General features: G+C 33.6%; 3 protein-coding genes across 10 annotated transcripts; 2 read left to right on the top strand and 1 right to left on the bottom strand.

Moving 5' to 3' along the window:
* Positions 1-29: 29 nt before the first annotated feature.
* LOC143427658 (uncharacterized) lies at positions 30-5206 on the top strand. Of its 4 annotated transcripts, none has more exons than XM_076901981.1 (4): positions 30-51; positions 699-903; positions 1012-1161; positions 1265-1400. In XM_076901981.1, exons 2-3 carry the CDS (start codon positions 703-705, stop codon positions 1150-1152), a joined length of 342 nt encoding a protein of 113 aa, XP_076758096.1. In that variant the 5' UTR covers positions 30-51; positions 699-702; the 3' UTR covers positions 1153-1161; positions 1265-1400. The 4 variants fall into 4 exon arrangements, with proteins under 4 accessions (XP_076758096.1, XP_076758104.1, XP_076758079.1 ...); XM_076901989.1 differs by lacking the exons at positions 30-51; positions 1265-1400 and adding exons at positions 66-344; positions 5069-5206; XM_076901964.1 differs by lacking the exon at positions 30-51 and adding an exon at positions 74-344.
* LOC143427651 (thioredoxin, mitochondrial) lies at positions 1265-2687 on the top strand. The gene has a single exon (XM_076901952.1). It carries the CDS (start codon positions 1392-1394, stop codon positions 1815-1817), a length of 426 nt encoding a protein of 141 aa, XP_076758067.1. The 5' UTR covers positions 1265-1391; the 3' UTR covers positions 1818-2687.
* On the bottom strand, positions 3915-13156 carry Pcx (pecanex). 5 transcript variants are annotated; one of them, XM_076901885.1, is made up of 16 exons: positions 12819-13156; positions 12249-12495; positions 11887-12165; positions 11439-11791; positions 11207-11350; positions 10887-11131; positions 10546-10805; positions 10205-10453; positions 7149-10105; positions 6572-7033; positions 6359-6503; positions 6028-6286; positions 5600-5953; positions 5385-5509; positions 5001-5275; positions 3915-4891 (listed from the first exon to the last, which is right to left on the bottom strand). In XM_076901885.1, exons 1-16 carry the CDS (start codon positions 12969-12971, stop codon positions 4610-4612), a joined length of 6789 nt encoding a protein of 2262 aa, XP_076758000.1. In that variant the 5' UTR covers positions 12972-13156; the 3' UTR covers positions 3915-4609. The 5 variants fall into 5 exon arrangements, with proteins under 5 accessions (XP_076758000.1, XP_076757990.1, XP_076757974.1 ...); XM_076901875.1 differs by having other exon boundaries at positions 5001-5230; positions 5385-5497; positions 7149-10453; XM_076901859.1 differs by having other exon boundaries at positions 5385-5497; positions 7149-10453.
* Between the last annotated feature and the right edge of the window lie 261 nt (positions 13157-13417).

A 13417-nucleotide genomic window follows, 5' to 3' on the forward strand; every position in this document is an offset into this window, starting at 1 on the left:
GAGAGAAAGAGAGAGAGAGAGAGAGAGAGAGAGAGAGAGAGAGTAGTCCATGTAAGTGTTAACTATTTAATAAATAATAAACGTTAATTTTTGAACGTTGTGAATACAGAAAATATTTAAGAAACGAAACTATGTACGTACTCACCATTATCTACAACTTTTCTTTTTCTGAGAAATGTTTAAAAAACAGTAAGTTCCTTTCAAAAGAACATTACAAAAGATGAACATACATAACTATTACTAAAATATAGTCGACAAGTATTATAAATTTGTTTGCAACACTTCGCAATTGAAAAGTACAGTTCAATACAGACGACAGCATAACCGTTTATTATTAATTTATTGTGAGTGTTTTACAACCTTTTACAGTATGCAATAATTTTCACACTTTTTTTACTGTATACTAATTATTCGTATAACACTTTCTAACATTGTTTGAAAACTTAAAGAGTTTGCGAACTGCAATTAATGTACAACCAAAATTTTTATGCTTGAGAACGATGTTGTTGTTAGTCCGTGTTATGTATATCGCACAGCTCTTAAAATATCTAAAAATAATTATAAATAGAAATAAATATATTATCAGATTTTTATCATTATCTTAGGCGTATTCCCTATTTAATTAAATGAATAAGTGATTAACAAACGTTTGATAACACAAATGTGTAGAAATAACTTTATATATTTCTTACTTTTAGTGGCATGACTAACTTGATATTTGGACTTGGTATAGGATTATTCCTTATTTTGATTCTTTGGGCGTTGGCTTTATTGATATTTGTTATTTCTTTAAGAATTGAAAAGAAGATCGGCGCTATTGCTATATTTATTGTTAGTGTATGCACAGTTGTTTTAGTTGCATTGCCAAGAGCCTCAGAGAAACATAATACTAGCGACCAAAAGGTATACAAGTAATAATTTTATTGAATGGTTTATGTATATGATTATACTAGCATTTATCAAATAGTTGTACGATATTATTTTTTATGCTGAAATAATATTTTCTTACAGATTTATGATCATTTATTCATCTGGCGTATTCTGCTACTCGTACTACTAATAATATCATCTTTAATTGGCATAGCGGGATACGTTAAATTTGCCATGACAGAATCCGTCCAACCAGTTCGAATAACTACTTGGGTTTTTTAAATATTTATGGTAAGCAATCTTTCTTCTTATAATTGTTATAGTAATGCTAAATTAGATGAATTAAATTATAAGTTAAAGCACTGATTGTTCTTAATTTTTTATGATCTTTCAGAATGCATTAATAGAAAAAGAAATTTCTAACAGAGTATGTAAAGTAGTTGACAAAGACTGCATTAATTTTATTTGCTATTAGTATTCTTATCTAATTTGATACTACACAATTAAACAAAGCAATAAAAATGTTGCGTAGTACAACAAAACTCTCCTCGTTTCTGGTGAGACATGTTTCTATGTCGCATCAGAAGAATAAACAATTTGAAATAAACAGCAATAGCGAATTTGTTAGTAAGGTAATGAATAGTTCAGTACCTGTTATTGTGAATTTTCATGCTGAATGGTGTGACCCTTGTAAAATACTTACACCTAAGCTAATAGAACTTATAGGACCAATGGATAAACTAGATTTAGCGATTGTCGATTTAGAATCGAATCCGGAATTAGTACATATATTCGAGGTAAAAGCTGTTCCAGCTATTATAGCAATATCGAGTGGACTAGTTGTTGATAAAATAGTAGGCTTGACTGATTTAAATATCATAGAGAATTTGATACAAAAACTTACCAATACAACGTTCAATTCTGAAAATGATAAAAAGACAGTTTAATGTATATTTTGTATCTAACATAAAATTATTGAAATAATTTTAAACAATTATATGGGTGCTTTTATGGTTTGTATTCTGCTATGTAATTATATTTTAATGAAGAATAATATTGTACAACAAATAAGTAGCAATTACATGTCTTAAATACAAATCATAAAATTAAGTAGAAAATTATACAATTTTTAAATAAAAATTTATAGCTTTTGAGGCTTTGACTATAATTTATGAAATAGTTACATTAAAATTTGTAAACATGTGAGGGTAGAAAACAGTTGTAATTTCAAAAAAGATAACATTTTTATTTGTTATTTATAATTTTTATAATAATAACTTTTTTTGTTAATTATATTTTACAAACTCTTAGTATGTATCAATAGTGTTATAACATGATTATAAAATTTTTTCAAACTGATTGTATATTACATATTACAATTGTATTATATTAATATTAACGGCTTTCTTTAGTCCACTAATTCGTGTCATTAGCTGTACTTATTGAACTAATCCTAGCGTTAGAACTGAAGTATATTTCAAGGAACTGACTTTCTTTGCATAATTGCTATCTGTTAACTAAATATCCCTTATAATTGGAATACTGTTAATGATATTAATTTGACTGATTTCAATAAAATTTATTCGACGCACGTTATGCAACAAAGTTAACAATACTTTATTGTTGGATAACAACTGTAAGATGACGAAGCATAACTGATGCAGGGATTATAAACAAATCGTTAGTTAATCTGACTTCTAATTCCATATTTATTCTTGATCTTGAGACAAATCTGTACAATCTATGTATGAAATTACTGATGTTGTTGTTTACAGTGAGTAGGCCAAAGACTTAATAAAAGACATTCAATCCATGTATTCCCTGGTAAAAGAGTTTTTTGTCCCTTGGCAGCAAGCGATACATAAATGTACCAACAATTAAAAGACTAGCTAAAATTTTTTTATCAGTCAGGTGCTTTTAAGAGACACCATGATAAGGCAATGCTGTGATTTCTTGGTTGCTTGCAAAATCTTTACTCGGTTATGTTGAATGTATTTTACTCTTTTTTTTCTTTTATTATTTAATTTCAAGCAAAAGAGCATATTTACGTTTTTGCAAGTAACCCTTATTTTTCTTATTAGTTTAGTAACCGGTATACATGTTTTTAAATTTTGTTTATATCTGCAATTAGATAATATTAAACTGGGAATTAACTTATGCAAATATGTACAAAATCAGGTGAAACCGTTCAATAAATCTGTTTAAATAAAAGAAATTATAATAAATTTATTTCTTTTTAGATAAGCATCGTGGTGCATTCATAAGAGAAACAATTTTCAATGTAATATTGTTTTCTTTTCTTATTTTATATTCATTTATTTGAATATATTCTTAATGATCATTATTAATGAGATGTATATGTAAAATATAAATACACCACCATGTGATTATCCTGATTTTTATACAATAAAGATATACAAATAAAGGGTTGTGGAGTTATATTTGACACTATTAGTGCATCGATATGTTCTGCAGAGGCGATTTCATGGCCCCACAAAATTACATATTCAGTAAATACATTTGGACGCTTTAATCTTGCAGAAATGTTACGTATATTTACAACTTATCTATATCAAGTAGTTTAAAAAAAATGTAACAAAATGTAGAAAAACATGAATGATATATACAAAGTCTACCGATGTTACTTGTTGTTATTGAGCGTATTCTATAGTAATAACAGAGAAACGATTTTTCGTATTTTTTAATAAATAATATATAATTTATATAGCGACTTCTATCTTTATACCCTAATCTATTCCTAGAGATTCGTCATAAATCGTACTATTAAAATTTCAAAGTGCAAATATATATTAACATTGTTAACAGTTGTAACAATACCATACACACACAACATGTATGTTGTTGCGTTTATTTATATGTACTTTCAACTCCGCAATCCATTACCGACAATTGGAATAACTATGTTGTAAGTTATGTTTTGTATGATTTTAATTTATAAAGTTATTAACAATAAAACTATACAACAGAGTATAAACATTGCAAATTAGCGAAGATTGAAAGAATCCCTTTGTACTGCTCTACAGAGACATAAAAATAATGATGTAGCCAGTTAACAACAAGTAACATCTAGTTCCCATCGCTAGTAAATCATCTAATTGTTATACGGTATGTAGTTTAATACAACATCGTACAATTTATTTTGCATTGAATAACTTGGCGATTGGCATTAGTCTTCTCAGTAATTGTGTAAGAAGTAGTAATTCTTTAATTGCATAACTGATAACATATTACCTACTTTTTGTGTAAGCTTTTAAAATTCATATTTCTCGAAAATGTTTCTTAAGTTAAATTGCATCTATCGAAAAATCTTTACAATGAAAGAACAATACGGAAAACGGATCATTGGAAAACAAATATTGAGCGAATGAGAAAATCTTAGAAAAATTGCATAGTGAAGAGTATTTTGTAGCTGTATGTATACATATATACACACATGCGTATTACATATTGTACACGTTATATATATATATATATACTGTATTAGAATTTAAGAAACTAGTGTTAAAATTCGTCGACTTTCATTATGTACAATTTCAAGAATAATCTTCCATCAAAAACTTTTGTATTTATCATATTATTGGGAATGAATTTTTAATTTTCTTCTTTTTTTTTTTTCTTTAATGCATTGATCTCATGTATTCGCGATGCGTGATTTGAAAAATGACTGTATGAAAATCGTCTTAATATGTATACTAGAGAAAATTCAAAAAATACTTTATCATACTTCCGCCCCCAAATCTCTTACACCTTGTTCCGCTATTGGAACGTATTTATCATCAATCTTAACGAGTAGGATAACTTTATCTACGTGAGATCGCCGATTAGGATCACGATGATTGGGAGACCAACAATGAACAACACATCCTTCCATACCTCTTTCAGGTACCCAATGCTGCCATCCAGATCTACCACCCTGTTGCCTCATTCTTTCGTCTGGCCAAATTACGTCTATGCGGCGACCCAAGTTAATAGCATCGTACACTTGATTAGGATCTATGATCTAATAATAAATGCGAACACACAAATTTTTTAATAATTTCCAAGACAATTACAAGAATTTCAATGTGTTTCGATTTAATTGTTTGAATGAACTTTTATTTTTTACTTACGCGCACTCGTTGTAAAACTTCATCCTTTTCAAGTTTACTCGTAAAACTTGTTTCACTTTTGGTTTCAGTTTTAATGTCGCTATTACTAAGAAGACCAGCTAAACTAGCAAGCGTCGAGCTTGTAGGCTTTCCAACTGAAGCCAACGATCCTCTGTTTCCACCCAATGATCCGGTATTGGCTCTACCCAAAGAACCACGTCCAGTCGATCCACCGATTTGATATCCAGAATCTATAGATTGCGAGCCAGATGTGTTATGACCCGATTGACCGTAACCTAAATTAAAAGCTTTATTTTTATATTCTAATGCGACTTCGGTTAGGTCAAAATGGAGAAAACCAAAATTTTATCTGACTCGTTGTACTGTATACTGAGTGAGAAATACCTAAATGAATGTTATATGTAGTCATTGCATATACTCCGTTATTTCCAAAACCACCATCATCTTGAGACCCAGTTCCCCCAGATGAACACCCCTGACCACATCTTCTTCTGATTCTATAAATTATACTTTTAATAATAATAATAAATATTGCGAGAGATATATAATTTTCGTCAACAAATTATCATTTATAATTGTGATATAATAATAAGACGTACCTTTGCCATAATTTTAAGATATTTGTTTTAATTACACCGAGGCTTAAAGGTCCTCCAATTATGGAACACAATTGTTCGTTTGTTTCTGCATAACTAGTTGTTAGTGGCGAAACGTAAATCGGATATCCAATCGGTTGATCGCATGAACTATTTATTATATTTCTGAGAGCTTGTTTAGCGTTTTGTATAGAGCCTCGCTCTGGATTCCTATTTCTCAAGTAAACTAATTCTTGTTGTTGACCAGCCCACAAACCGCGAACGCATTCACGATTCATTTTAATTACTCGAAAACTTAAAAAACGCTTGTTAAGCATTATCACTTTATATTCATCGATACCATCATCAAGTACATGTCTAGAAACCGTAGGGTAGTAATTAGTGACAGCGATATAACGTTTTAGCGTTTATAAATATTGCCGTTAAAATACCTGAGGGCCAAAAGACTAGGTGCACCATTTAAAACGGCGTTCCTCCAAAGTGGATCTGCTTCGTGACTAATTACCAGATTTTTATCGTGACTATCTATAGCTTCGTAAAGGGCAGATGGTTCGCTATATTGTTCTGGGCTCATAAAATGATCTTGGTGCAGTTTTAATGCCATTCTTACACCTTTTGCTACGACGCTTCGCAATAAGTCAACATCGTGCAAAACCCATTCATCTCGGACAGATGTTATGCGAAAATCTCCTAAATATTCAAATGTGATTTTTAAACGTTACTCTCAAATATTTTCTCACTATTTACTTTGAAATAATATACCTTTGAAAAGAGCATGTAGACCGTATAAAAAAAATTCAACGCTGGAAACAGTATTGTGAGATAGCGCTCCCAAAACACGTCTTCCCAAGAGACTTAAAGAAAGACACAAGGATACCAACGGTGAATTTCTCGACTTGTCTAATGTCTAAAACAATTAAGAACAAATAGTACTATATAAATTAATATAATACTTGTATACGTTGAAAAAACTACCTTATCATGCTTAGTAACACAATATTGAATCCAATCCAAATAAACATTACAAAAACTGCTCCTTGTGATACCGCATGCTCGGATGTCATAGTCTTCGTGGATGCTCAGATTGAAAACAGGATCCAGATCGACAAAGTTCTTGTCAAGAGTTATTTTCAAAGCATCCGAGATATCGGAATTTTCCAACCAGTATTTCAGTTTTGGTGACTTAACAGCGTAGAAAACGATACTTTTAACGTAATAAGTAACTAGTACTTTACGAAATTCAAACACTTGAAGCATAGAGACCGCTGAATTATTCGAAATCGAGTATCCTTCTAAAACATACTTTGCGCTTGCTACTTCCCAAGCAAGCCAACGTTGGCTAAAAGCTGCATTAACACTTAATACGTTTGAGAAGTGTCCCATTTCGCAGCAACAACAACTACCATTGTCCTCGATACCCTCAAAGACTGCTTCTACCTATAAAATCGAAATGTTCTACATCGAAGTTGTGCATCTGATAGTAAAATCATTGTTTTACAATTAATGCTCGAAAGTTTAATATATCAGTTCAATTCGCAAGTAATGTGCATACTTCTCTTTGCTGGCAATATGTTCCTCTAAACTCAAGGCCTCTCAATTGGAAAGTCACTAATCCGTTTCCTAATTGAACAACGTGAACCAAACAGTTTAAGTAATCGGATGCTAATAGGAAGCAGTCACCTTGCTCTACGTTTCCCCAGCGACCAAGAGCAAGATCTCCGTATAGGCTGTGCTGCAGTGATCTGGTTAATTGTTCGTAAAAGATCGAATTTAAATTGTTATCATCCGCGCCGAGATTTCGATCCAAATGCGAGGACATTCGTGTATTCGAATGATCCACTCTCCTTGTTTTGTAGTCCCGTTCCCAGAATTTTACCGGGCGTACGTATGACGATATGAATATCGCGCTGCCTAACAAGGGATTTAAAGGGGTACTTAAGATCGCAGATATCCCTGCTTGCAGAAATAACATTGCAGAATGCGGAACGGAGAACGGCTGAGCGAACGCATGAAACGCACTACCCCAAGTGATTTGCCAAGGCGCGATATATGTGACTACGAATCGTATTTTTAACAATAACTCGTAAATTTTTGCAAATGCTATCCCAGTGACGAAATAATCTACCAAAAATGTTTCACTAAGATTTCGAACGTCCAGTTTGAAAAACAGAACGGCAAAGATCAGTACCAGGTAACGTGTTGATGGGTCAGAATATGCTGATCTTAACGATTTTAATCCGCATACAACTATGATCAATGCTCCTACGCTTTCTCCGAATTTCGACACAATTTTCGACGAGCATTCCGTGAGCGCTCCCAAAAACACCACTGGATAAAGAACGTTCCTCTCCACGAAGCAAAGGCAAACGTACGCTTTCTCGAACCACATAATCTTCACGGGCTCGCAAACTTCAAATTGTGCGTGTTCATGGCTACGTAACACGGGTCTTGACAAGCACAACCACGGTAATTGTTTTCGGAGTTGCGGTACAATGTAGTGTAATAGAAATCCGAGGCAACTTGCGATACCCCATAAAACTGGATTCAGTTCTGGTTGCAAGGCTGTAAACACAGTTGAACAATGGATTCCAAAAGATAACGTGCCTATCACCGCACATACTATTAAATCATTCTTTAATCTTGCATTCACCGTTGCTCTTAATTTCTCAGGTAATGGATCAACCAATTCCGTGTCCGACATTTGTTCACCAACTTTAATCTTTACGTGCTTCTTTCTGCCAGACGTTCTAATCTTCGCTTCTTTATACGTTGTCGGTATATTTTCTCTACGAGGTATGTTTTCAATAATCTTAGCTTCTTTCTCCTCCGTGTAGGCGTCCGGCGGCCATAAATTCGTTTTGACAATGTCCCATATAACAGTAGGATCCGAGGATGATCTACTTAAATGATACGATATAGCAACTAATAAACCCGCAAAAATTGAGAACAATATGTGTTGCGAAGATTTAGGCTCTGTAAGTGCTCCATAAGCGAATCCATACAATATAACAACAGTAACGATACTGCGACAAAGACAATATATCGAAGAGATTAGACTCGTAGTCGCATTTCCACCGAACAAATGGATGTCTACATGTTCACAGAAATACATTAGAAATGTGTTAATTTGCGGGAGTAAACCTAATGAAAATACAATGGGGAAGCAGAGAAGAAAAATTAACAAGACGTTACGAATTTGTAATATAACATCGTAGTCGGCAATTCGCAAACCGTATACCCGAAATTCGGACGCTTTAAAGTTCCTCAAAGATTCATTAAATATCAATATGAACCCTGAGCATAATATGTAATATACAGGCCGTGAAAATACTATAATACGATTGAATCCATGTGTTGGCGAAGCAGCATCAGGCTGAACCGACTTTAATAACGAATACTGACATCCGGCAGTTACGAAACAAAACATGAAGGCGAATATATCGCGATAAAATCCTTGTTGGAGCAACATGAGACCCAATCCTGCAACAGTAACCGCTAAAAACGTTGAGATTATTGTTTCGAATACTGTCAAATTTCGATCCAATAAGGCTAATAAAAATAAACGATCGAATCGCACTTTGATATGTGGTAATTTGCCGATTTTCCATTTGTAATAATATTGCTTGTCTTGTCTTGATTGTTTAGGTTTAGATTCGGATCCGCCCAAGCCGCCGATAAATCGGTTCCACGATAAACTTGTGTTTATGTCACCTACTGCACACGTCTGTAACGTTAAGGCAGGCCTATCACGTCGATTCAAATCTGCTGGGTAAATGTTCAAATTAAAATAACCCAACAAATTTCGCAATCTCCGATTTCTTTCTCTCATTGACTCTATACGCGACACTATATCTTGATGAAACTGGTCACGTTCCATGGTTTCAAGTTCACACTGAATAGAATTTCCATTATTTTGATGAAATTGTTCACGTTCCGAACTTTCCACTGGATTCGATGATAATGAATTTTGTGCCTTAGTCTGATTGCTTTCCGGACTGGATAAAACTGGTGGTGTATCTATTATAACACTTAAATCTGGCGAATTCAAAGATAAACTACTGTAACTGTTACTCAAGGAGTCTATCAACTCCCAATTGGCATCGTAATGTAAATTTTGATTAAGTTGTTGACGTAATAACGTATTCAATAATTTATCATTATTATTAGGAGGAACTTGCGCGGCTGCAGCAACACCAGATCCTTTCTCATCTAAGGTGTAAGCTAACCAACGTCCATTTTCATCACGAAAATAAGGTACAGCTTCTACAGTATCGTTATGGTTAGCAACCACGTGATATTCTTCGTTTGATAGTAATCCAAATAAAGCGGTAAGCGATACAAGTGTATCGTCTCGATTTCTGTCCCGTGATAGACGCTGTTGTCTGATCGAACATTTCAACGGGCCGCGTCTTTTTCGTGAATTTCGATTTTCTGAATTGCGACTTAATCTTAAATCGGACACAGTACTGGACTGACCAGGTAATTCTCGGCCAGAAGTCAATAACGTAGCTAGGAAGGAAGATAGACTAATTGTACTTAACTCGTTGTTTGAACCACTAGTTTGCTCAAATCTATCAAATCTTTCACCTCTTCTTCTATCTTTCTCACCTTTGAATTCTAATGTTCGTTTCAATTTCGGCCGGGTTTGTTCAGTAGTAGTAATATTATCATCTATAGCTTCTACTGCAGGTTTTGGACGGCTTTGTTTGGGTATTGCACCTTGGTGTCGTTTGTTATCTGTTTCTACTTGCGGAAGTAACATTCTTTTCACCTCATTTTCCATATTCGATGAATACGTCGGATAGTCGAAAGGCATTGTACTAGACGAACCAGAGTCCGATTCTTTATTATGTAATGCTGTAAAACAACAATTTAATTTTCATTCCCCCAAAATTCTTTTTCCAGTCAAAAAATCATTCGATATGGAAGACATCGATGTTACAACTTACCTTTATTTGTTCGTGATTCTGTCTTGCACTCACCATTTTCGAATAATTGATCTATTCCCACGACACTACCTACATTTAACGAATCATCTATATTTTTCGATTTATCTTGCATGTCTTTAAACAAGTTCTCTAAATCTGAGAATTCGCGACTGCTTTGGCTTGCATTACTGTATCTTCTTTTAATATCAGACTTTGGTTCTTCAATTAATGCGTCGCGAGAATTTGCGGAATCATTATCTACTCCTCCGTCTTCATTAAACCTGAATATAAAAATTTAGTCTTACAATTTCACATATCGTGGCACATAATTGTGATATTTATTTTCATTATTTTCAGGTTACCTTGAAAACCTATCATCAAATCGGCCAGTACTAAGACTTCTGTCCCGATTAGAGGTAGCATTAGTTTCAGAAGTCTTGCGTGTAAGTAACGGACTATAAGAATCTCGAAGGCTAAATCCCCCAGAACTTTCATTAGCAAATTGTTCATCACTTTGTTCGGCTATAGGATGCACTATTTCTGATCCATAACTAAGATATGGTAATAGTTGCAATTGGTTTTTTTTTAATGTATTTTGAGGTAATACCTTTAAAACACATATAACTTCTTTAATACAATTTCGTGCATAATGCTGCATATTAATGTTACATCATAGTTATACCTTTTTAGTATTAATTGTTTCGAGACTTTGCGGATGAAGAGGTAAGTTATTGTCATCTGTAGTGTTTATATTTTTATTAGTAGCACCAATCGTTTCAAGACTTTGTGGATGAATGAGTTGTTGATATGGTTTTTTCGTAATAACCTTATAAACGAACAAGAAGTATCATTATACAATACATTACAACCTAGCTGCGTTCTTTTCTTTAATAAAAGGCCCTCTTATTTTTTACCTCTAAAGATTTTGGATGCGACGAAATTTTATTTTTTTCCGTATCTTCTTTTTTCGATATAATTTCTAAACTCTGTGGATGATCGTTCATTAAATGTGCTTCCATTGGAATTGAATTGGAATTGAGACGGCGAACACTTTGATTTGATTTCCAATAAGGATAATCATCTCCGTGATGTTCCAATTCTAATGAACTTGTTTGCTTTATTTGACTTTCAGAGCCCGTTTTACCAAGATTACCCTGTTTAGAATGGCGATTTTGTGAATCTTCAGATGTGTGTCTGCATAACTTTCTGGAATTCTGTCGATCTTCTTTGGTAATAACGACACACTTTTGTCTTTTCAACTTTCTTTCTACACACATTTAAAATTTCACAAAACAAATAATAGTATGCATTAAGACGATTGTACAATAGGCGATGTATCATAAAAAATTACAGGATTTATACCATTTATTATATTTCGAAAACGTGGTTCATGGCATTGCATGGAAGCTACTTCCACTTCAGCTACGTCTATCCCAGATATCATTGGTTTAGTCAGCTGTTGCGCTTCTTCTGAACTTTCCGAGCTATTTTTTCTGTGAATTTCTACTTTCAAATCTATGGTTGAACTAGGTTTATCACGATTATACTCGGATGTTATACTATCCGCATCTGCGTTTTGCGCATTCGATTCAATAAAAGAGTTACGCGATGAGCATTCTACAGGTGGTGTATCTGTTTTACCTATAGAAAATGTATTTGCAATTTTGATACGGTTGCGTGCGTGTATGTGCATTTAAAAAATAAAAAAATATAGTCTAATATACCACTTAAAACTTGTAGTTCTATTCCATGATCTCCCTGATCTTGCGATTGCTCCCTGCATTTATTAAGCACTGTGCGTCTTTTTTCACTTTCAGATCTTTGTTGGCTAATAGTTTGACCTGATTCCTCTAAACACTCGGTCGTATCGTACATGCAATGGAGTGCATGGTTAACACACTTTATTGTACCAAAAAGTGCTCCAATCGAAGAACAGTACGCCACCAAAACGTATAAAGTTGGTGGGAAATACTACAAAATAAATAATAGTTGGAGAAATTCAATGGTTTAGAAAACGACAACGACAAATTGTCTCCGTAAGGCAAAAAAAAAAAAAAAAAAAAAAAACGAAAAAAAAAGAAAAGAAAGGAAAGAAGAAAAAATCACAAAACATTTATGCGCATTCGCAAGGTAAAATTCATAAAGGTCAAATAACAAAACTCGAAATACATGTTATGTAAATTACAATGATGTGTCTACAGTTAATGTAAACATATACAGTTCATGTGAATGTTGGCTATCTAAAGTGAATGACTTACGAGTAAAATTAACGTAGGTATAAACAACAAACTTACAAGATATATGATAAATGGTAAGCAGAGTAGGAAAAGCCAAATGTACAGATGAAAGGTATTTGAAAAAACGTCGAGATGGGGATCGTAAAACCAGCCTCCTGTCAGGCTCGCCCAGACGCCTTGTCTCAAAATTTCCAGCGTTTGAGAACCCATACCAATTGCAAAAGTGCTCCCTCACCATCTTCCCATCACTTGTTGTTCTACAGTTTTATTCGTGGTCTGTCTTTTCTACACGGAAGATCGCGTGGCAAACAATAAGGCGATACATTTTATCTCGGCCTTATTAATCAATGGATTTGGCGCACACGACTTACTGACTTCGCAACCATCTTCACATCTCAGATGATTTTGAACACGAACAACGTGATATCGTGCATGATAAGAACTGCCACGAGCTTCTTCTTCTGTCACTTCGCATAAATCATATATCGATATTAATTGTAATCAAGGAGAATAATAGTAATGTAAGGATAAAATTGTCACGGAACGTTAAACGATTCAAATGTTTTTTAAAAATATATGGTTTAATCGATCGACCGCGGGCGTAAATGGAATTTTTCCTCGAATTCTATCGCAATCGTTGTGTTGCGGATAAACCT

The sequence above is a fragment of the Xylocopa sonorina genome, chromosome 1 (genome assembly GCF_050948175.1).
Source record: "Xylocopa sonorina isolate GNS202 chromosome 1, iyXylSono1_principal, whole genome shotgun sequence".
Taxonomy (NCBI): Eukaryota; Metazoa; Arthropoda; class Insecta; order Hymenoptera; family Apidae; genus Xylocopa; species Xylocopa sonorina.

What these genes read in the sequence shown, in the direction of transcription:
- LOC143427651 (XM_076901952.1), top strand. Translation starts at nt 1,392, where the DNA reads ATGTTGCGTAGTACAACAAAACTCTCCTCGTTTCTGGTGAGACATGTT.
- Pcx (XM_076901851.1), bottom strand. Translation starts at nt 12,971, where the DNA reads ATGGGTTCTCAAACGCTGGAAATTTTGAGACAAGGCGTCTGGGCGAGC. An exon ending in AGAATCACGAACAAATAAAG is followed by an intron (nt 10,454 to 10,545) that starts GTAAGTTGTAAC and finishes GTTGTTTTACAG; the next exon opens with CATTACATAATAAAGAATCG. An exon ending in GTGTTACTAAGCATGATAAG is followed by an intron (nt 6,504 to 6,571) that starts GTAGTTTTTTCA and finishes TAATTGTTTTAG; the next exon opens with ACATTAGACAAGTCGAGAAA.
- LOC143427658 (XM_076901981.1), top strand. Translation starts at nt 703, where the DNA reads ATGACTAACTTGATATTTGGACTTGGTATAGGATTATTCCTTATTTTG. An exon ending in ATAATACTAGCGACCAAAAG is followed by an intron (nt 904 to 1,011) that starts GTATACAAGTAA and finishes ATTTTCTTACAG; the next exon opens with ATTTATGATCATTTATTCAT.